This window comes from Camelus dromedarius, chromosome 2, assembly GCF_036321535.1.
Source record: "Camelus dromedarius isolate mCamDro1 chromosome 2, mCamDro1.pat, whole genome shotgun sequence".
NCBI lineage: Eukaryota > Metazoa > Chordata > Mammalia > Artiodactyla > Camelidae > Camelus > Camelus dromedarius.
This window is the reverse complement of record NC_087437.1, coordinates 56,626,347-56,651,539: the sequence shown is the minus strand read 5'-3', so window position 1 is coordinate 56,651,539 and position 25,193 is coordinate 56,626,347. Positions and strand designations below refer to the sequence as shown.

Sequence of the window (25,193 nt, the reverse complement as noted above, 5' to 3'; positions counted from 1 at the left end):
GTGTCTGCATTTCTAATCTTTCTGTTAATGCAAATAACTTTCACTGTTTATCTGATTTTACAGTAGCACTGAGATTATTTTATTCCAGTTTGGCCAGAGAGATTATCACAGAGCAGAGCTTCCCAGCCAGTGCACCAAAGCACAATGAATTAAATCCCTGGGAGACAGTGATGTCCCCTGTCCTCATGGGGGCCTGACAGGGCCTGGGAGAAATGGGAACTCCCTTGCCTACCAACAACCAAGATAAGCATCAACTCTTTGTTCCGGCTTGCCCACAAATATTATTGTCTTAAGCACCATATTATGAGAAAAGTCAGAAAAAGCAATGCTACAGAGGATGAAAGAGGTTTGCTTCACTGTAGACAGTGAATACAGATTGTCATCCATTTTTTAGTTATCCTTTAAATATGAAATAAATTGTTGATAGTCGAAAGATCTGTGAATATCATTATAGCATATGATGCTTCTTAATATAATGCAATCCAATACAACTGAAAAAATAAGCAATCACTTAATGAGTCAATACATAAAGGTCTAAAGCTGGCTATAAAGCTACTGGAATAAACTCTCACCGAAACATCCAATAAAATAATATCATAAATGTCCATCCCCCTGCCCACTCAGTTCCGTATAGCACTAATTTGAGTCAGGCTTGCATCAAACATTTCACTCTATAATTTGTCCAAGGCCTTTCTCTTTTCTGGCTAATAACCTGATATTAACAGTTAACTTTCTTTTGTATACCTTTTGTTCATGTATAAATAATTTGTACCAGGGCACAACTTCCTGCATATGTAATGGTTATTAGAAGCTATGCTGACATGTAGGTGGTGGGTATTAGGCAAGACTGTCCACAGCAACATGATTGATTTCTGCACATCATTCTAGAGAACTGATGTTCAAAACTAAGACTATATATGCCATGGTTCTCCACGTATGCTGAAATAAAATATGCAAATGTTAAATCTCGCACTGTAAATCATCTACTGCATTGAATTTTCTCTTAAGGTTTTGCTTTCTATTTTTCTGTTTTAACCTACCTGTAAAAGCAGACATAGTATCTTTTTTATTCTCTGGAGACTTAGCTGTAGAAGCTATAAGGAGAGGCTATGCTTGTAAGGAGAATTTTTAATTGTTCTTTTATTATATATGCTACTGAATTCATTAATGAGGTAATCAAATAAAGTGTCCTCCCGGGTGAAATAAAAGAACATTCCATATGCCAATCTATTTATCACCTTGGGCCACCTCTGCTCGCACTCTCCACTTTTCTGTCTGCAGACTTGGTTTGTGTGCAGGTCAAATTACCTCCTAATTTGTTATATCTTTGCCCTGGCAGGAGGCAGTGCCCTGATTCAACAATTGGGCTGTTATTAGCCACCTTCCTTTTAACACCATCCCTTCAGCCACAATATAAAAGGCAGTTTTTTGCTGATCTTATTGTCTATAGAAGAAGAAAACATCTATATGGGTTGTGATCACTAAAGAAGGTTCACCTTCTTTCATACGTGTGAATAAAAAACAGCCAAAGGTGTTTACATTATTGCTTAATTGACTGATGCACTTTTCAAAAAAATTATCATCAAACGAACAAACAAAAAATAAGACTTATACCTAAGCAGTATATCTTAAATAAAAATATAAGCTTAAGTCAGACCATACGAACATAGAAATCTTTCTAATAGTTTCTGATTTCAGGAAAGCTTTATCTTCTGATTTATGTTAAATTGTCAAGAGCTCTTCACTGTTTAAAGATTCTCTGTCACCATACACTTCTCTCTCTTACTAAGCTAAAATAGTTAATGATTTATGAAATATTTGTATGCTGAAAGTCCATCAAAAACTTTAAAAATTTTTTTCTAGCCCTCAGAGAAAACCTCTGGAGTTTTACAGATGTAGCCTGTATTTTCAATTATTTTTAACAATCAAGCCACAACAGCAAAGAAAGAGTCCTCTACGCTAACAATCCTATCAGCTACTTGTCATGACTTAGGCAGTGAACTAGGAGTTTTCAAGCATTAGTGGTCAGCTCATTAAAACCTCTCAAGTAGGTATTTCTTTCTTCATTTATGAGAGGAGCTAACTGAGGATTTGGAGACCATGATACAGCCTCAGGTGACTCAGTCTTAGAAGGCAGAGCAGGAATTTGTACCCAGTATTTTTGAATCCAAAGCCCTTGCCCTTTATTGTCATCCCGTACTTGCTGAGCTGCCCATTTTGTGGTATTAGAAATTGTATCCTCGAGAGACTTATATGTCTCATTTATGACTGTTTCTAAAAACAAAACATCATCCTCTTCCTTTTTCTTGCCTCTTGTGCCCACTGTAAAACTGTTTAGGATTTTCTTTGCCCAGAACAAGAGCATTGATTCTTAAGACCTAAATGGGTTTTGATCTATTTCCCTATCATCTCAGGGTCGTCCTGCCAGGGCATCCATGTTCCTTGAGCAGCGAGAGCAGAGAGGGGACCACTCTCACGTTACTGACAGAAATCAGTCCTGTGGAGTGACCCAGACAGTGTCTTCCGAGGAGTGATCCCCATACCTGGTACCATTCACTTACCAATGCTTGTGAACAAACAGTATCAGAACAGAAGAAAAGGACTTTACTGAGTCTGGCACCTTCCTTCTCTTCCTCTTCCACTTCTTTCTTAATTTTGGACACAGAGCTTAATGAGCATCTGCTGTGTGTTAGTCACCGTGGATGGTAAATACAATACAAAGCAGAATGAATAAAGGTCAAACCCGGTTTGGAGAAAGAACTATGCAAACCAAAATCAGTTTTCTTAATTCCTTTACGATGCCTGTACTGATTTGCTAGAGCTTAAGACTAAATGGTTTAAACAACAGAAATCTATTTTTTTCACAATTCTAAAGGCTGCAAGTCCAAGATCAGGGCATCAGTGGAGTTATTGGCTTCTCCTGGGACCTTTCTCCTTGACTGGCAAACGGCTGCCTTCTCCCTGTGTCCCCCTGTGGCCATTTCTCTGTGCATACCATCCCTGGTGTCTCTGCCTCTTCTTAGGAGGACACTACTCATAAGATTAGAGCACCACCCTTCTGAACTCTTAACCTTCTTTACCTCCTTAGAGGCTCTACCTTCAAAAGCAGTCACACCGAAGGTTAGAGATTTAACATATTTAAAATTGGGGAGAATATAGTTCCCATAAAATGCCCATTACTTAAATGGCTATAATGTGCAATGGAAAGAAGAGTACTCTTCAAAGAGAGTAGTCAAAAACTGTAATTTTGGTAGATAGTATGGATGCTGGAGCCAGAGGTTCAAATCTCAAGTCTGCCACTTCCTGACTGTGAATATTGGTCATTTCTTAACTTCAGTGCTTCATTCACCACCTTTTAAAACAGGGGCAATAAGAGTACAGACCTCCTGGGTTATTGCCAGTTGAAATCAGAGTTGGCTGCTAGTGGTAGATGAATGGTTTTAAAGATGCTATTGCTCCTTTTTTCCCTCTGGATATAACACCGTAGAAACCATTTGAATAAAATGCAAGGGGAAAGATGACAGATATAAAACACTTGAGAAGTTTTAACACACTAAATTTTCTTAATTATGTTGATTTATTCTGTATAATAGTAGCTGTGAAGATAGGACGCACACAGGACAGACACATGAGATTCTTAAATTTGTAGCTTAATTCATTCTTTATTGAACACCCATTCTATGTTAGAAATTGTTCCAGGCACTTTGGAGACAGCAGTGAACAAAACGGACAGAAACCGCTATTCTCCTGAAGCTTACATTCTAGAATGGATGTAGATCACCTCCACACTCAACACCCACTTCAGACGTTGGAGAAAATGAGACATATCCAATAGAAGGCGGCGGGGGGGCCAGTCAATCAGCAACATCACACAGCCAGATGAGATTTATTAAGTGGCCAGAGAACACACAGGAGGAGTATTAACTCGGGTTGGACGGGCTCCCCAAGTGCTGCTCTGATTCCTGAGAGGCAGATTTGGGCTTTTCCGGTCCCAGCGCCTCGGAGCCGACCTGTGCGCCCCGCCCTGCCCGGCGGCTGCGCGCCTCGCGCCGGCGTGAGCCGGATGCGCCCCGTCGGACCGGGATCCGCGGTCACTGCGGGACCCGATGCGCGGCTCCCTGGGGACGCGCGGCGAGCCGGCACCGGCGCGGGTTTTGAAGCAGCGCTGCGCACCCGGAGGCGGAGCGTCGCGAGCCCCGAGCCACCGCCCGGGAACCCGACCCGCTGGTCCTAGGTCCCGGGCGGCGGTCGCCGTGTGTGCCAGTGACTTTGGCTTTGGCTGGGTGTCTCCTAACCCACGTCACCAGCTTGACATCCTCGCACCAAATCAGAGGGCGGCGCTCGCCGGGAGCCCCGGGCGTCACCGGGAGCTCCCACAGATTAGAACTCGCCTCTCCTAGCTCCTCCCCTCAGTCCCATTTAAAGCTCCCACCCGCTTTCCGGGAAAATTAAGAGTGGGCTCAGATTCTGCAGCGCCTTCTTCCACTGCAAGATGGTAAGTGGGAGCTGGCGTTAGCTAGTCCGCTGGCGAAACCGAGGGGCTCTGAGAGCTAGTCAGCTTTGCCTTTAGAATTTCTTCTACCTTGGAAACAAAATTTCTCTGCTACCTGCCAATTAAAACCGGTCTTCTTTGTGCCCCACCTCCCTTTTCTTCTCCCCTATCTTCTGGCTTTCTCTCTCTCTCTCTTTCTCTATCTCCCTCTCATCCTTCTGCCCTCTCTGTAATTTCTACTCCCTGCACTCTCTCCCAGCTTTCCCTTTACACCTGCACTCACAATTTTCATTCCACCTCTTCCTCTAGATTATGCACATATTTGCAAAAACTTGAACTTGAGTCTAGGGGTATTTGGGGTTTGTTTTCGTCTCAGGTGTCAATTGCATAAGAGCTCAGCTCTGATTCCAATAATAACCTCAGGGAAAGAGCCTACAAACATGCTTTTAGAATAAAAGAAAATGCACTTGATAAACTTTTGGCTGAGTTTCTCTGGTCTGCACTGCCCACGCTGGACTTGCTTCAAGACAGGACTTTTTCAAAACTTAACTTACCGGGAACGTTAACAAAGTGTGACTTAATTGACTTAACATTTTTCCCTCTTATTTGTTTTCTGTTTATGTTATGCCCAAGAAAGTTCTCAAGTCAACAAAAGACTTGCTGTGGTCAAAAAGGGTTTGTCCAAAGCTGGGCTCTGCTGAAATGAATGGCTTTTACCTGATTAAACATTGACAAATAATTAGGAATGGGCTGTTGTACAAATTAACTCAGGGAGGCTGCATACCTGCCCCTAACTGGACATTTGGAAAGACTGTGTGTTTGAGGTTTGAGGAGTCAGGGGCAGGAGGGTGTTCACTGGCTCAGAACACAGTAGGGAATGCATGCCAGGCAGTTAGTACTGGCAAGATAACTTTGGAAGGGCATTGAGACCTGGTGATGGAGAGATCTAGATAGAGCTTGCTGTCTCTGCTAACTGACCTATTTCAGCTCTTTGATTGATTATATGTTTAGTTGGAGTGACTTTACACTCCTGTGATTATAGAGTTAGGAGCAAAATATATTTAGTTATCTCATATATGTATATGTGTGTGCATATATATGTGTATGTGTGTATGTATATATATATACCTCAAACTATTCAGATCACCATAGGATCGAACAGCACTGAAAACCAGAGGAAAAGAGGAAGAAGGAAGAGAGGAATGGGACAGGTTTATAGCTCAGACACTTAGAAACTAAAATGAGGAGTTTAGATTATATGTCATCTTCTGTCCGTTTCAGCCTTAGCATCCTGCGTTCTTTGTCTTTCAAGGTTATTCGAAATATAATTAAGACATTTGCTAGAAAGAGTCAAATCGTTCTTACGTGTTTCATTCATTAAGTAGAATTCCTTTTACTTAGATCTTGGGTAGCCTGTTAGATGACTCAGACATGGCAACAGAGAATACTCCTGGATAGTTACAAATGTGGCCCAGCTAATACTAGCCTTTTCTTTGCTGAGTGGACCTAAGGGAATTACTGGGTAAACCAAGGACCTGATTCTCTTTCAGTAATTATGTTTGGACCACTCAACATTAATCTGGGATCTATACTTAACACCTTTATTGTTTTTATATATTTTCTGCTTCTTTCTCCCACTCTTTTCCCCCTCCAAATCCCCATCACCCCATCTCTTGGGACCCCCCCATCCTGCATACTGAATTTCACAGAACACCGTTCTGCCTTGCCAAGACCAGTACTTTGTAGGAGGCCAGAGCTATAATTGCCCGTATTCCGCTACAACGTCAGAATCTAGTGTTGACGTTTCCACGGAGACTTGGGTCTCTTTCTGGGCTGCTGGTCTCCTGGACAACAGAGAGCCCCAACAAGCACCACAGGCACAGGGTAAGTTCTGCTCTTCTGCTTTTCTGGTGGATCTGAAGCCCTTTTCCAGTACTCATAGTCGCAAAGCATCATGGGCTGAAACTCTGTAGAAGAAGGTATGATAAGAAAGCCCCAAACTCCTGTATGTTGTATCCTAAATAACCTGCTTTTTTGTAATTGCCAAATAGTGACCATAGGATTCTTCCCCTTAACCACTGGACAATATGTATTTCTTCCTCTACTTTATAGTTCTTGGAGATTTCCAACTCACTGAGAAAGTTTGGGTCTGGGTCAAAGTTTTATAAACAATGCTAGTGGGATGCTTTTGGAATCAAGATACCAGTTGGAGCTTTTCTTTTGGAATTTAGGGAAGTTTCCCTGGGTATGAGAGAAAGAAGCAAAGAGAAATACTAACTTAATCTTTTATTTCATAAAGGAAATTCTATGAATAATTTCTTATAAGTGGGAAAAATGATTTCGTTTTTGCCTAAAGAAGACTTCAGCAACTTTGGAGGGAAGTGTAACTTTGATGGGAAATTACACATTAATTTTGCCCTGGGGCTTAGTAAACAGGGTTTATAAACAGTAAAGGAGTTTTTGTCTTATCACTCAAGTTTCTAGAAAAACTCTAAGACATTTCAGAATTCAGTATCTGTGCTGTCAGTTCTGCAATATGATTTTATTGAATTGAAGAAAAGACAAAAACAAAAAGCCCCCAAATATTGAAACACACTTATATGTCACGAAGGAAGTTGTTCAATTGTAGCTTCCTACCACAAGCAACAGAACAAGCAGAATACCCAAAATTATAAAGCCAAAGAGTATATAAAATTGTATTCCTGTTTTCCTTGCCCATCATTCCACTTTAATCAAAAATATGTCAGTCATATTTCAGTTTAGGTAGAGGAGGGCAAGCATCAGAACTGTGCTAGATGAAGAAAGGAAAGATTAGAAAATGAGATAGAAACCTGAAAAACATAGTGGAATTGCAATGTAAGCCCAGTTGGGGGCAGGGCCAGTAAACAATTGCTTGACTAATAATGTACATGGGACAGGGACAGTCTTTATAAATTTAGCAAGCAGGAATACATATATTAGGAAGGAACATGACCTCTTGACTTCTAAAAATTCACCTCTATAGCCACTTTGGCATATAGTCTATAAATATTTGTCTTTCGTAGCATGCTTGCCCCTTCTGAAAGCTTTAAATATGTTATTTTCCCATGTGGAGGCAATGGCTAATTTTAGAAAGGTAATTGAACTGATTACCTTTCTGAAATTCTTCACTGAGTTTTTTATTACACAGACACTGCACATTTGTTTTCTCAGTTATCCATTTGGTGTTTTCACATAGAATCATCCAGTGACTCGAATTTCCCTGTTCCTAATTCATGTTCATGGGAAGAGGCTCAGCTTTCCTCTCAGCTCTACAGAAACAAGCAGGTATGTGTAGATAATCAGAACATGGAGACCAACCATGTGCCAGGCAGTTCATTCTCAACATCATCCCTGAGTGTTACATCGCTTCTTTCCCCGTGTTCAATGCATTAACTTTCAGTTGAGAACCAAGGAGGATATTTGTCCACAGAGTAATCAAAGTTAGGTCATCAATGTGACAGCAAATAACAGCAACCAAGCCAGCAACAACCAAAACCCCTGAGGAAGACCTGCAATCAAGCCCTGACCTTACACACGTTAGTGGTATGACCTCTTAAATCCTCCTTTTCCTCATCTAAGAGATGGAGATATTTGTGCTGCCCACCTCAGAGGGTTGGTGAAAAGATCAAATGATATAATGAGTGTGACAGTATTTTTCAACTATAAGCAGCTCATCACTTGGAAAAGGGATGGTGATTATAAAAGTTCTTGCAGAGGTTGCTTCATTTTCCAGATTTTGTTTGTTGTTACTTCCAAGAGAGTGATTTAATCCAGTGGACGTACAAACAGATTGATCGGTGGCTAAGGGAGGCCAACCCACATCTTTTTCTCTCTCTCTTTTTTTTTTTTAACATGCAAGGAAGGGGTTCAACGAAACCTGTCTAAACACTGTGTTCTATATTTAAACAGTTGCACGCAGCTCATTTTCCTACATACCTTCCCAATTCCCTTGTGGTTACAATTTTAAAAGTCATATAATATCTGCAAATACTTTACAATGAATAAAACTGAACAATCAGGTGGTAGGTGGGTGTAGATTGAACTTAGGCCTCTGAGGACCAGGGCTACCTGAGATTGAGTTCATAAAACAAACAGAATAATAATCAAGTTTAAGCATTTATGGATCAGTGGCATTATTATAAGGTTACAGAGTCAACATAGTGGAGCAGCCTTCACCATTGTCTGCTTTTTGCAGCTCCAAGATACTCTGGTGCAGAAAGAAGAAGAACTTGCTAGGTTACACGAAGAGAATAATCATCTCAGACAATACCTGAATTCTGCTTTAGTTAAATGTCTTGAGGAAAAGGCCAAGGTATGTGACTATCCCCTTTACAAGGACAGAGCAGTGATTTGCAAAAGAAGGCCATTTGGGTAAAACTCCTTGATTAAGTGTAAGAGGTGTATTAAACAATGTGTCTTGAAATGCATGAATAGGCGGGTGAATTTTTTTGAAGGAAATTTAGCACTTTCACGAGAATTTCTATGTATCATTTCTCTGAAGTATCTAGATGGTAGATTTCAGCCATATATTACAAAAGAAGTTGCTTAAGAATCAAATACCAATCAAGGCGATTGCTGAGACAACAGAGGTTAATCAAAAGGTAGAGTTAGACGGATGGAACCTTGATGTGGGAATTAGATCTGAGACACGCTGGGTTCTTCTAATTACCTGTTTGACTTTGGGTAAGTCACTCTTTCACTTGGGGCCTCAGTTACTTCATTTGTAAATGAATGAGCTAAAAGATCTTTTTAGAATCTTTCGAGCTCTGAAATGTTATCAATATGGCTGAAGCCCAGATCTCTTGACTAGCAATTAGATCTAGCCAAATATTTATCTTTTAATGAACTTTTTTTTCTTACTCTTTTAAAATGAACTGTTCCTAACTCAAGGATAAATACTGGGAGTTTGAGATTTGTAGATACTGACTAATATATATAAAATAGATAAATAAGTTTGTACTGTGTAGCACAGGGAACTATATTCAATATCTTGTAGTAGCTTATGGTGAAAAAGAATATGAAAATGAGTGTATGTATATTCATGTATGACTGAAACATTTTGCCATACACCAGAAATTGACACATTATAAACTGACTATATCTCAATTAAAAAAAAAAAAAGGATAAATACCTTGCCCACAGTCTTTGTTTATTTTTTTCTTTTTGGTTCTTCCTCTCTTTGGGTTTTATATTTTGTTGTCTGTTTGCTATTCTATTATCATTATTGTTTCTATTATCAGTATTTACCTTACTTCTAGGCAGGCTGCTCATTTATCTAAATCAATCATGTTTCCTACGGCTTTTACCATATATAACAATTCCTTCAGAATTCAGTCAGCTTTGTTTAAAAAAGGAGCACATCTTATAATCATTAGCCTGGGTTCCTATCTCCAGCCACCATTCTATAAAAAAAAAGAAAAAAGACAGTTATTAAATTAGTAAGTGATATTAATTAGGCAAATTTGTCTCTCGTTCTCAATTTTGCAAGCTTTAGAATGATATGATACATATAACATGGGAATGCTAAGATAGTTAATAAAATTAGAGGAAGTGATGATACATGGCATTTCAATTAGTGGTTCTATCTGGATTCAGATGGCTTAGTTTTAAACCTAGGCTGCGTGATCCTTAGCAAGTTGCTAATATGCCTGTGCCTCAGTTTCCTCATTAAACTGGATTTTAATAGTATCTACATAAAATGAGATAGTGCATTCAACCAGTCCTCAATAAATGATAGTTGCTATTATTGCCATTATAATGATCATCATCATTACTTCCCTGAATTGAAATTTTATAGACATCTTTTAATCCTTTCAGCTTTTACATGACTAGCAAACTAATATGAATTGGAATTTCTAGGTGATAACTTGTCATCATAGATTTTAATTTAGAAACAAGTTAATCCAGTCGCTTTTGCATCTTTGTGGAAAAAAATAGAAATTTAATCAAATTGCCTGAGGAATGAAGGTGATTAGTCACTATCTGACAACAGTGAAGAAAATGATGTAGGTTGATTATCTGACTGTGTATTTTCAAATATTACCTCTCCAGAAATTGCTGTCATCAGAGGAGTTCTCCAGAGCACGTGGAAACTTCAGAAAGGGGAAGAGGAAACCCAGGGAGCAAAGATATTTTCCTCCTGAGATTCCCCATCATAAAAATGCCAAGAGAAACCTCTCTAGTGAATTTGCTAACTGTGAAGAACAGCCGGGGCCCCCTGTGGATCCCTGGGTTCTTCGAACTCTGGGGTTAAAAGATCTCAACACCATTGATGACACCTCATCAGCTAACTACAGTGCCCTCTTGTCCCATCCAGCACGGACCACCAGTGCGTTCCCCCAGTTTCTGGATGATGCGGTTGGTTATCACAATGCCCCCGGGCAAGATCTGCCCATTGACTGTGGAGGTGACAGAACGGCCCCTTCACACAGCACTTCCAGCCACGGGGGAGAGTTTCACTTCCCTTCTCAGCTTTCCAGTCCCCCAGGAGGGCTGCAGACTCCTCCTTACTATGCTTCTGATGTGTTGCGCAATAAGACGGAGGTGGCCTTTTCCACATCCCTGAGCCCTCACTGTAATGTGAAAACTCACTCCTTCCACCAGGGACAAGCCTTTGTTCGTCGAGATGAAGAGGGAGGCTGGAAGTTTACCTGGGTCCCTAAGCAGTCTTAATGACCCCTCTTCTATCACAAAGGACTGCCATGAACTCTGTTTACAAAGACCTCTCTTGCACTTGAACCCGACTCTGTGGAAAATGCAAGCTCTTGCCCAGACTGTCTCCTGCCACTTGAAATGTCACTCTCAATTACCCACTTCCATCTGCAGGGAATGGCTTCCAAGAATCCATAATGAAACATGCCTGCTCTTCTTTCACCTAAATTTGACTTGTTTACACACCCACACCTGCTGTTGACGTCCTCCCTCTGCCCTATACTTGAAAAGGTATTTTTCCAATTGCCTGAATATTCCTCTGAGAGTTACATATGCTGTTCCAATTATAACACACCTAACAGCTTTTCTCTTCTCATCAAGCCGTTTAAATGTTCACAGCCGTCACCTTTTCACTTTTATTCCTCTCCTGCTCCTCTTCATTTCTAAAAACTGCCTTTGAAATGAGCATTATAATTGCTCCAAGTACCTGTTATTGAGTGTTCAAATAACCGAGGGTGGGGTGGAAGCAAGTGTCTCTGCCCAGTCCCATTCCTGAAGACACAGTGCAGTTGTGAGTAATGCTTTGTGTAGGGCAGTTCGGTAAGTTGAGTGTCCCATGGTGGAGTTGACAAAAAAATCTCTTCAAGCAGCTGTAACTCTACTGATAAGCAACACCACTGATAAATTGAAAGATAGAAGAGAATTAAAATTACTCCAAAATGCCTGCATAGTATATTAGCTTCTCTAGGCACTTGGCATTGTGTCGGCAACCAACATGGATCTAACAAAAACATTTCTGAGATGCTTGTGGTAACAGGATAAGTCACGATCCAAAACTACTTAGATGCTGATAACCTTCTACTCCTCCAAGTATAATCTAGCCTAGCTCTGACACTGTCTCATTCATTCAGTCATTCATGTCTTCATTTATCAACCCACCCAAAATATTTGTAGAACATCAGTGGTGTACCAGGCATTGTGCTATGGGCTGGTAATAAAAAGTGAACAAGTCAGACACTGTGGCCACACTCATGGGAGACCTACTCATCTGCCTTGACCTTGAGAAAGCTGGTGTGAAGTTTCAGTTTTCCCAGCTGCAGAGTACAGATGGTGGACTAGGTAATCACTAACAGTCTATAAATTGAGACAGGGCCCCAACAGCTTTGCTCCAATGCTGCCACCCCAGGTCACTGTTCTCTACTTTTTGATTGGCATTGCAGATATGTTGGGTGAAATTTATGTACAGTTTTTGAAACGTGTGAGCCATGTATAGTTAACACTAGAAACCATTACTCTGATCACAGTATTCTTTTTCTGGTATGAGCCTATTTTGTGGGTTAATTCAGTCTTCGTGAGAACATGCACCTAAAAAATAGAGACCTTAATTTTTAAATAAGAGCTCATAGATTTAATGGAAATATTGATGTCAAAGATTTCTGTTCCTAAATTTTTTAAAGAAGTATTCTTTTTGCTCATTCTAATTCTCCCTCTTTCCAATTCCCCAAGCTCTCTAACCTTCCCAGAATAATTTACATATCAAAGATGTGCACCTGTTTTTTATTTTTTTGGACCAAACTTCAGTTGATAAATCCACTGTGTTGAACCCCTTCCCCATTTTTCTGTTTTTCACCTTTCAGTAAGTCATCTTGTACAATCAATGCCTCAGAGCATGAGTGTGCTATTTGGAATTCTTTGTAACTAAGACATGTCTTTTGTTGCTGTTTGGTGTTTGCTTTCTTCTGGTGATGTGAGTAAATAATCTATTCCATAAAGTTTTGTTATCACTCAGATTTCTTTGTAATCCATGAAGGGCAATTAAATATGTTAATTATCTTCATGTCTTAGAAAGAGCTAGAACACTTTCTATTTTCTAAAAACAAAATTTTTAAAAAGTGTCTGTATTCTAGTATCTGTTCCCCTGGTAGAGGCGAAATGTATCTCTCTTTAATAACACATTTAAAAACTAAAACTGACTATACTTTAATATTAAGAATCAAAAAAGCAACATAAATATTTTGAAAGCCTAAATGATCATGCTGTAACACAAAATTGATTAGTCAACAAATAATTATTTTGCATTTTTATGTGCTTCACTGGGGGTTAGGTACTATGAGGAAATACCTGGGCTTAACAGAATGCATTTGATACATAAAACAAAGCCACATTAAATGTAATAGCTTTTAAATGAAACCTGGTCTCAGCCTGGTTTAAAGAAATTACAGCATATTTGTGGTAAATTATGATAACCTGCTCTGGCCTATATGGGAGAAAACTACACCAGATTATCACAATCTCATCTAACAGGAATTCGATGTTCTCTTGAATTATGTATAGAAAATTATTTTGTTGATGTTTGAAAAATTAGAACTTTCTCTCACCTGAGTATATGTTCTAACTTTTATGGTTTTACTATGTCTCTCTAGTAAACCACAGTTAATATTTTACTAATATAAAGTGAAAAATAAAAGTTAAACAGCTCTTTTGTGATTTCAATGAATATTTTTATATTGTGCATAACATTTTCCAAGAATGGATTTTCCTCTCCTAGGTTTTAACCGTAATCTTTTGATTTGCACCTCTTTTGTATGATATATATGGCCAGACGAATATTTTCAGCATTTAGGACTCAATGGTTCTTTCCTTTACCCAGGATATATTAACGAGGCTTTCAGATGTTAAGTGGCCTGAGAGGTCAAGTGTTTTGCGTGAACAGCACTCTCTTACCTAACCTCCCATAAAAATTAAAACTCAGTATCAATTTTTAAAACTTGATGACATTTCCAATGTCCTCTGATCATTTGAAAATGAATCATACTTGTGTCTCACTAGTATCTGGAATACATATAAGAATAATTACTAGTAAACTTTTTTAAAAGATGCAAGTTCTGCGACTTGGAACTTGAGTTTTTGCCAGTTTTGTTCTAGGACAATAAACCATTTTTTTTAAAAGAGCTAGGTCAATTTGCTTGCTTGTTTTTTGGTGACTTCTTGCCTATAAATGAAGCTATGGAAGTTGACTCTAAGTTTATTGGCTATGATTTGGTCAGGCAGTGCTAATATCTACCTGTTCCAGAGGTGGCAGGCAGCAGGAAAGCTGGTTGGATGAAGCAAAAACAGATTATCAGCACTGTCTTCATCACAGTCCTCTTTTTCTAAAGTCACAGAGGATTTTGTAGTTTTACTTTATTGCTGGCATGGTCCTTTACTCATATTCCAATTGGGAAACCTTACTTATGAAAGTGACATTTAATGAATGGGGTTGTTTAATACTGCAGTGATGCTAAACTACAATTTTGAAAATTTTGAAGAAAAGAAACTATGTGAATCAATGGAAAGAATTGCTCTGCTTGATCTATTTCAAGAAAACAATTTAAAAAAAAAAACTGTGACAAATGAACAACCAATCTACGAAAGTATAGGGTTAATACGTCTGTGGTAATTTTTTGATAAATTTGCTTCTTGCCTATAAAGTTAAGATACACAGTTTACATTTGTTTCAGTTTACCAAAAGAGTCACATAAGGTAAATATTAAATGCACCATTAAATTTTTTTTACTAAACCAAATAAGATTGATTTATAAGCTGCAAATATATATTTCTTAACATATTTGTCATATTTTATCTACATTTTTTGTTACATGAACATAACTAGACATCCAGTTATAATTCTTACATTGGATATTCTATAAATGTAAAATATAATTTAACACTTAATATTTTAAGTGATTATGATTTGTCTATGATTTAAAATATTTCTAATTGTATATGAGTCAATTTTGTAATGAATTTATATCTAATAAATAAATAAATGACAAAAACATTTAATCCTACTTGTTCATGGCCTTCTTTTAGAAACCTTTTCAGTGAATGGAGCAATAGATTAAGAAAATGTGTTCTCTACTCATTTCTGCCATGAATTTTAAGTCATAAAAATATATGTATTTGAATCTCCAAATAGTGGTATGATCAGTAAGTGAGACACTTATTCAACAGATATATTCTGTGCCACACTCTGCAGAAGATATAAAGATGAAATATGTTCTCAAAGTAACTTGGCTATAAATCGAAGAAAATAACTTAAACGTGCTTAGTCAAAGCAAGGGAATAATTAGCACTCATAATTGAAAAGCTTGTGCTTCAGATATGGCTGGATCTAGGTGCTCAAGCAAAATTGTCAGGAATGTGGCTTGGGATCTCAAGGAAAGCTAATTATTAGGAGTGGATTCTGGAACGGTGTTAAGATAGTCCTCACCACACAAAAGTGTGACAGCAGCCAGGATGAGACAGGCAATATGAGCTTGCAGAGCAGCAAGCTATATCCCATGAGATACTGTCTAGATTTGTGACATTCTCCTTACCCTTCACCTTGTAACACCACCCTCCCAAATGAATAAAGCCTCAGTTATATGCTCCAGACTGGTCTCAGTTATACCATAGGAGATTATGAAAGTATTTTGGTGACTGCACATGAAAATTGTGAGCAGATTTTCCCTGAGGCCACTATACTAGCCATGCACTTATCCCTAAGGGGAAGATTAATATCAAGAGAAATGGTTTGAGACTTGCATGTCAGGCCAATAACCCATTGTTACACGGGTTACCAGTAATGGATAATCTGGATTTTATTTAGTCTCCTTGCAGGGATTTTCTTTTTTCTTGGTGAGAAATACCCCTAAACCTCACTCACTCTAAGTAACCCTTGAAGATGGATGTCGCAAGTACAGATTATTAGAAATATCTTGATTCCCATTTTACAGATGAGAAAACTGGTTCTAAATGTTTTCTAGATCACATTGCAGTAAGTAGTTGAGACCCAAGGCACTGACTTTACACCTAGTTCTTTTTTTTGTTATAAAACACAATGATGATTTTTGGGACCAGTAAATGTATTTGCAGTCTGAAGTCTGTTACAGACTCTTACAAGCCTCAGAGCTAGAGGGGGTTTTAAATCTTTGCTTACATTCATCAGATGGCTATTCTGGGGTCCACACGCTCTTAATCCCATCATTGCTAAAAGGGATTGTTCAAAAAAGACCTAATTCATCCTCCATCATTTCAAAAAAAAGGAAGTATACGAATTGAAAACTACTGTAGAAATTTGGGATAACGAGACTAGGATGGAAAAGTTAGCCAACTCACAGTGAAAATATTAATATGCTTTATTAATGTTATTAATATTAATAACAAAAGAAAGCTAAATTAAAAGGGAAATAAATCTCTCTTCTGCTGCTAATTCAAAAGCCTGAAGTAGCAGTTTATAAACAATGCTCATGAAGCCTCTTTCTCCCTCTCTTTATACAGGAAATCAACAGATTTCATACCTGCTGAAGTGATGTCATTATTCCCATTCCTGTCAATCATTTTAAGTATAATTCTAAGGGACAGTAAAATAGTTGAGGAAGTGTATTTATAACACTGAGCCCACTTCTTCTAACACACAGAAAGCATTCTGCTCCCTCACTTTGGAAATCAGGGGTTAAATGATACTTTTTCAAAGGCAAGGCAGATTTTTTTTTCTCGTCTCTTTTCCACATTTATAATCTGAAATAATAAGGCATAAAAAAGGGTGTTTCAAGGTAATTTCTTATTTCAAGAGAGTCCTTAGTACTCAATGGGTGGTCCCTCTGGGATGAGGCCCACGATCTCAGATCCACAATCAGGAGAATTCTAAAGGTAATGTTCCCTCAGGGTCTTCTGGTTGCTCTGAAGCTGAGAGCAGGAGCAGCTCTTTAATGAGGATGCAGTAAGAAGTCAGAACCCCTTGCTACAATCAGGCAAAAGGCCAAGACACACCCTCCTTTCATTTTGGTCTCCTGAGATTTGCCACCTCACAGGAGCCAGAGAGTCATTCTTCGTCCATCCGTAACCCACAGGGGAATCAATGCGGGTGGAACCTGCAAGCGGCATCTGCGCAGTGCAGTCCACGGCCCCATCCACTGGTAGAGCTGTGTGTACATCCTGGGACTCCCAGCCTCCTTTGGGAGTGGAGCACCGTATTGCCAGAGGCTTGGCCTTTCCTTCTTTTGATTTTAAGGATCATAAGTAGTCATCCTAGCCCATCCTCTTGTCCTCACACAAAATTTCTACAATAGTTTTAATTAATATGCTTTCTTTTGAAATGATCAAGGATGGATTAGGTTTCTTATGAGCTATCCTGTTACCAAAAAAGGAAGAAAAAAGGCTGGACACCCAGAGTAGCCCTCTGATAGATGTAAATATAATCCCTCCGATGTCCTTGGAATGGGCTTCTAGAAGAAGACTGGAATGGGCAATTATTAGCATTTATTCACATCAGTAGATCAGAATACTGACAAAAGAATCACATTTCCCTTCCCTACAGGTCAGTGACATTATGGAAGAAGAAAGGACTCTCGTCAGCAAATTGAGCTTCTTCACTTTTAACTGTGACACCTTAGGAATTAATTGAGACTTCCTCAACCTTGGGGTGTTCGCCTATAAAATGGAGGTAATATTTGCTCTATCTCATTATTTGTGAGATAATCTCCTAATTTTTAAGGACCATGTGTAAGTTAAGAGTCTCATTTATCACAATCTTCACACAGAGTAAACGTCCATTTAATTTAATTCTTGAGTGAAAAATCACTTCTTAAAACTAGTTATTCATATTTCTGTTGACTCAAATCAATAAATGCTCTTTGTTTTCCTACCATGCTCAAAGTATAGTTTTATGTTCTAGGGACTGTGGCCCATGTCTTAAAAGAGTTTACAAGTTGGTGAGTGGAGAGAAACTAGGAAAGGATGCATTGAAGACCCGATGAGACATCCGTTAGACATAAAGTTAGAATTGCTTCCATAGATGCAAAGGTAGGAGGGATGGAAGAGAGAAGAAAAACTCAACAGGGCGAAGTGTGAGGCCTGTTCAGGGAATGTTTATTGGTACAGGTAGTTTTAGGACAGATTCTTTTTTTTAATAAAATAATCCATTCTTGAAATCCAGCAGAAATTTTTGTGCAATGAGACATACTACAGACTCTGCAAATATATTATTAGTTATAGAAAAGAGTTGCCAAATATAGAACACCCCAAAAGTGAAGGTGATAACTTAGAAATGTTTTTTGCATCCTTAAAACAATTCAGTCATCATCTTCCATGACTAGTTACATCGGTACTTATATAGTAACCCTTAAAAGGAGTCCAACTTTTGTAGATTTCTTGTAATGCTCTCAGTTTCCCAAGACGGTCGCCAAAGCCTTTGAAGACAAAAGTATGGGGATTTAGATAGTGTAAATTACCAGTTCTTCTTGTTTCATATCCATCAGCTTTTGTTTTAAAATCTTAGGGTTTTTTCTAAAAAATGCTATTCTAATGTTTCTTTGAAGATCTTACATGTACTGTACAGAGAGCACAAGGAGTAAGGAGAGTATATGGTAGTCATCATCATTTAAACAAAATATCAAATAGCCCATGAGAAGAGTGATTACCCCAATGACTATCCCATTAGAAGAAGGGTGAGAAAATTTCCCCCTTGGAGCCCAATGGAGTTATGCAAGAGAATCGTGTAATCAGGAGAGATGGCAAGAAAGGTAATGTTAAATTTTGTTCCTCTGATAGACACTAGTTGTGTCAGTATGATATTGGATGTCAGGGCAGCCAAAGAGGAGGCATCAGAGTGACTTGGACTCCCAATTTTGTTCATGGAAAGGAGATTCCTGTAGTTGATCAAACCCTGCAGAAGTTGCTGGGTTTGAAACATTTTCACTTTACCATGTCCATCTCCCAAGCAATGGACATAAGAAGCAAGAGACTCTAGGGTAGACATCTGGGGGTGTGAGCTGAAGTTAGGGGAAGGGGACTGTTACAAGTGGTTGAGCCAAAGCTGCTTAGAAGTTCTTCTATCCTAGAAAGACCCTACAAATGTATCCCATTGGAACATGGTCATACAATGTATTGTCCAGGCTGTGACTTTTTTAGAGTGACAAATACTAAACTGGGAGAAATAATGGGACACTAGGTGTAACTGTAGCCTATGGCAACCTAACTAGACTTATGTCCAAAATGTACAGAAAAATCAGTATTTCGCTGTCTGCCATGTACAGGACAACAACAGCCAGCCACATTATCCAAGAAAGCAGCAACTATGAATAATACTAGGCTAAACCTCTGCTAGTTAAGTAGGTATGTACCCAAATTAAGGAGAGTGAAGCCAGTGGTAGGTCAAGAGTGGAACTCCTTTCTAAAGTGCCCTGAACCATGAGGTTAACCTGCATTGGGGGAGAAGGACCAGTTATAAGATTATCAATTCATTCAATTGTAAGATTAAAGTTTAAAACTCATCTGGACCAGGCTTCATGACAGAAATGACTAAAAATTTATGATATTTACCCCAAAATGGGAAAGGTAATTCAGCACAGCATGGCTGAAATCAGTAAACAAACAAACCAAAAAATAACCCAGTTCATCTTAATACTTCAATGAGATGATATCTCTTAATAAACCATTTGCAAGTGGTTGTAAAGAGTGAAAAACAAGTTGAGCAGAGAAATAGAATATATTTCTTTGAAATGAATGAGAGTTCATTTGTAGCTGGTAATCAAAATGTGTAGTAAAATGAATTTAAGTTACTATATATCTTGTTATATGTAAGTTATTATATATAATGTATTTGCAGCATCATAACCTCTTTCTTCATGAAACACTAACATATTTCAAGTTATTTAATTTTTTGTACAATATGACTTTCAATTAAAGTAAAAGCAGCCCATTTCTATAATACACAATGATCAAAAATCCATGCTCGCATGTGTGTAGATAAGCAAAATGTTGTCTGGACACAACTTTTTCAAGGGAAGGAGTCAAGTTTACTTTGCTGTGGAGGAGGGAGCTTGGGACACAATTTTGTTCCTGAATTGGAAGAAAAAACAGGCCAAAACCTTTGTTATTTATGTCTTAGCCATTCATCTTACTCTTTTAACATGCATCTGCTCTCTGAGGTCACATATTGTAACAAATACCTGATCATCTGCTTTGCCTGTCTTTTCCCCCTTCTCCTTTCTGTTCCAGCTTGCCTGTGATCAGTCTTACTACCCTGCCTAGGAAGTAATTTTCTCTCCATGTCAATCTTACTATCTTTTTGTGATATTATTTTCAATGTCAAAGTTGAATTTTAACACCTTTTCCCCTTTGCATTACTACTGTGATAATTTTAACCCTCTACCAAGTCAGAGACAGATGGTGTAAAATAAGAAAGAAAGAGCATATTGTTCTCTATAAATAATACTAATTTCGTTAAATATGAAAGAACCAAGAAAGTATTCCTCTTCTCACTGTCTGGCCCATTGATTTTTATAATCTGATCAATAGGCTTGGAAATCTACTACAATCAACACTGCGGAATATTGAAATATTGGATGACTTTTTAACATTGAGTCTCTAATTCTACAAAGGCCAGTTAAAGCAATCTTCACAATGTATCTAGATTCATTTAAAACTTAAGAATATCAATTAAGTTTAAAAAAAAACTTATTTTTTCCACAATTTAGAATAGATTACCACCTTTCATTTACCAGCTGTATGGATTTAGGCATATTACTTAACCTCTGTAGGATTTTGCCTGATTTGTAATGCTGGCAAAATAATAGTGCCTAACTCAAGTTTTGAGGCAGAGATTAAGTAAGTGATACTCAGATACTTAGACTTGTTTCTGACTGTACGGTCAGGCCACTCACAACGGCAGTTCTCTTGCTCTTTCTACATCCTCTGCTCGACTAGTGTCTTTTTCACCTACAGCCTACTCACGTGACGACCTTCCTACATACTTGCCCCAGCCCCAGCTAGTGATTGTTCTTATCAAAGGGACGAGGAGGAGCGTGCCTCTCTGTTGGTTTCCCTGGTAACCAATGAGCCAACCTGACCTTGGTTCCCCCTTTAACTGCTAACCTCCTCCTGCTCTTGGGAGTGAAGGCTGCTGCTGTGTCCTGCCCTGGCATCCGCCGCACACGGTGGGGTGCTGCTCCAGGACCTTGCTTCAGATACGGAAACTTCCCCACCCACTAAACCACTGATGTCTGTGTTGCTGACTTTGGGCTCTCTTTTTGGTCTTGCAGGTCTGCGTGGTGCAGCCCAACACTGACACATAGTAAGCACACATATATAAATAATAATTATGTTATTACCATTATCACTATCATCATAAACAAAAGCATCAGCATAGAATATGAAAGCTTGGAAGTACAGTTTATGAGATCTAGAAGAGATTTCTAAAACCATCTCTAACAATTGTACATAGCTCTTGTAACAAGTACAAACAGAAAGTAGACAGCTTAGAAGGGAACAAAGACTCTGAGTGGGAAGAATGGTCAATTAACCTTGAGTCTCCCTCACAGTATTATTATGCTCTCAGGTTGGCTTCTACCTCTGTTTTACCTCTGCCATCAATATATGTTGAACCCGTAAGGAATGTTATGTATTCAAATCCATGGTCTCTGTCAAGGCTCCTGCTTTATTGTGAGGGCAAGCTAATGATGTATTTTTACAAAACATTCGTATATTTTTTTAATCACCCATGCTTATGGGAGAAATATTAGAAAACAAAAATAAGCAAAAGGAACAATCATAACTCTGCAACTACTGCATATATGTCTGCATGCACACTTCTCATCTTCTACAACAAATGTGTATTTTTACAAAAAATCAAACTATTGCGTTTTTTTCTTTTTATCATGTAAATTTTTATTCTTAAAGAATAACTTAAAGTAGAGGTCTTTGTCTATATATAAAGGGAGGTAGGAATTTTGAATGAGATGATTTTTATGTTTTTGTAAGCTCAAGGGTGATACGATTTTTTTTAAAGGATGTTTATTAAGGTAAAAATTCTCGAAGACTTTAATGGATACTTACAAAATGATTATAGTTGGCTATTGCACCCCTTTGCCAATTACTGTTGAATATATATTTGTTGGTACAGAAAAACAATGATTGTCCTGTTGTATCCAAGTTGTGCAAATATGCAAAAATGTTCTTCATCTCATTGCTCTGACCAAGGTGCTGAAATTGGCCCCTGAAACTCCATCCCAACCATCACAAATCATAAGAAAGTGATAATTGTTTTCCATTGTATTTCTAATCACATCCAAATGAACTATATATCAAGGTACTTTAATTCTTAACATCACCTCCCGCTTTCCAAAGAACATCAGGCTACTGTAAACAAAGTTATAGTTGGAGATTAAAATAAAAGCCATGTTACAGCTCATTTAAAATATTAAATGTCAGGAAAACAAGTAAACTCTTATGACATATTTAAGAGGCCATAACACAAACACACTCAACAGAAATTACAGAAAGATATTTTTAGACTATAAATTAGAATTATTCTAATCAATGTCATTATTAAATAAGGCAGTGAATTTATGAAAATATGTTGCAATTTCTCATTTTCATCACTGAATTTAGGTATAAAATTTTGGCAAGAGGCAAGAATCCACTTCTGTGCCAATGTTTTTCCTCTCCCTGAAATTTCCTTTCTCTCAGTTTCCATTGAAAACTTCTATTTCTAAAGTCTCCCCTCATTATTTATGTGGTTTACCATATAAGTGTCATTACAATTGACATATATATCTTAAGGGAGATAAATCAGTTCCATGGCTAGTTATTCAGTTATTATATTGTCAACAACTATCTGTATCTCATTCACTCAGTAAAAATCACTTAGTAACCACCATGTACCAGTCTATGCTTTGAGGAGAAAAGGAAGAACAATGATCATAGAGTATAAGACAAATACAAATATGTATGATACACATGTTTCTGAATGGTACATTTCAGAAGAAAATAAAAACAAAAATAATGATGTGTGAGGGAGTGTTCTAATTTCACACATCACTGATGGACCTGGAGATCATCATTCTAAGTGAAGTAAGCCAGAAAGAGAAAGAAAAATACCATATGGTATCACTTATATGTGGAATCTAAAAATTCCCACAAGTGAATTTATTTACAAAACAGAAACAGACTCACAGACATAGAAAATAAACTTGTGGTTACCAGAGTGAGTGGGGAGGGATAAATTGGGAGGTTGGGATTTGCAGATACTAACTACTATATATAAAATAGATAAACAACAAGGTCCTGCTGTATGGCACAGGGAACTACATTTAATACCTTGTAATGGCCTATAATGAAAAATAATATGAAAAGGAATATATATATATAGTATAAATAAGTCACTGTGCTGTACACCAGAAACCAACACAACATTGTAAATTGACTACTCCTCAATTAAAAAATTAAAAACTTTTGATGTGGAAACTAAATGTAGAAAGATTAATTCCAGCTTGGAAGAGGCAGTTAGTGAAAGAGTGTGAATTAGGACTGAGGACTAAGGAAGTGACCTTTGACTAATGGAAGCTGGAAGAAGATCCGGCAGAAGCTCTGTATTGGTCTCCATTGATGGAAGATTGATATTAAGCAACAGCTAGCGCTAGATCAGATTTGTGTTGTTGAAGACCATGTTGGTGGGTCTGTGTATGCATTGCCCCCATCTCCACCATCAAGGCTGCTCTGCTTGTCAGTCTATTGTGCTGCTTTGAAGTGTCATTTGAATCTCTCCTATGGTTAGATTTTTCTCTGGTGGGCACTGATTTGTAATGAAAAGATCTTCACATTCATGTCTACTCCTATAAAGAGTTTTTTGGTGAGTCATCTTGACCAGGAGTAGGGCTGGGGGACAGATTTAGAAATTTCTACTTTACCTTCCCCGTTTCAACAGCTCTGGTCCCACAAGCCAAGAAGCCAATATGGGGTCTTTTCAACAACCAAATACGTCCATTTTAATTTGTATTCAAGGATCAGAAAAATAACTTCTGGGATGTTTGCAGACCCAGTGGGTCCAATGTCATCTGCACCTGGGCCAGAATTCCATTTACTTTCAGGTCCTCATATGCACCCACTCTAGCAGCAAGATCATAATAATGGTTCGGACCCTCAAATGTTAATATCAACTTAAATTCTGTTGCACAGCCCTCAAAATGTCAAAGCATTCGCATTTTCACAGTGTATGGTTATCTGATTAAATAGCCAAAAGTCATTTGGGAAATTAGAGAAATCATCTCTCTACATGCCATTATGTCCAAAGTTATTCCTCATGGGGAACTTAGACTCTCTATTAATCAATGGATTAATTAATAGAGTTTGAGAACTGGCTCAAAGGTGGAAACTAGACAATGGAATGGAATATTTTATTGGAGTGGTTGCTTGTACTCTAACTGGCTGACGATCTATCTTTCCCAACTGTCTCTTTTGAATCATCTCCATAGTTCTTGGGCTGCACAATGACATTAACACTCATTACCATAATGACTTCAAACTTGCTGTCATATGGCCTCTCTTAGTTTAGGATCTGATTATGCCCCAACTATCAGTAAGCCCAGTTCTTAGCATTTCCTATCATCTGCTTTGGGCTCGAGAGGATAGCCAACATTGAGCTTTTCAAACATGCTAATTCCTCTCTCGTCAGTGCTTTGCTAATCACTTTGGTAAACAGAGTCATGGAGGCTCTCTTTTGTAACATAATCAGCTACTGTGTTTTCTGGCCTCACTTAGTAAATCCACTCTAGCAATCCACTCCAGCATGCCCACTTCTCTAAGCATTCCTCTGCCTTCTGCTTTAGTATTTCTGGCATTTCTACTTCTCTTAGGTATGGGCCATTATTTTCCTCTAGCTTCCAATAGCCATTTTAACAGCGTGTCAGTGCCATAATTCAGGGTTCTTCCTAAGTCTTATATCACCTATCCTTGTAAAATTTCTGTCCTTCTGTGACCCAACACTTTTAGGACCTATTTGACTACGTTTACCCAGGGTATTTCCTTATGCATATTTTAAGAGAAGAAGTGAGGCAACCAAAGCATAGAAAGGGGGTTTAAAAATGATAATTATCTGTCAAGAATTAATGCATACTTATTGGAATACTAAGTTAACTTGATGTTTCCTATTTACATATGTCCTTATCCTTATTGGATGTGGATAAAAGAAACTTGGCCTCATTTTTTTCAATGGATCATCACTTCCAAT

The 25,193-nt window shown here is 38.2% G+C and overlaps 1 protein-coding gene across 1 annotated transcript; it reads left to right on the top strand.

Moving 5' to 3' along the window:
* Window positions 1–6,192: 6,192 nt before the first annotated feature.
* GMNC (geminin coiled-coil domain containing) lies at window positions 6,193–13,657 on the top strand (the record flags this gene model as incomplete). Its single annotated transcript, XM_031460808.2, has 4 exons — window positions 6,193–6,376; window positions 7,710–7,798; window positions 8,709–8,825; window positions 10,565–13,657. Coding segments are annotated over 4 exons (1,011 nt in total), but the record flags the coding sequence as incomplete, so codon positions are not given.
* Window positions 13,658–25,193: the final 11,536 nt, after the last annotated feature.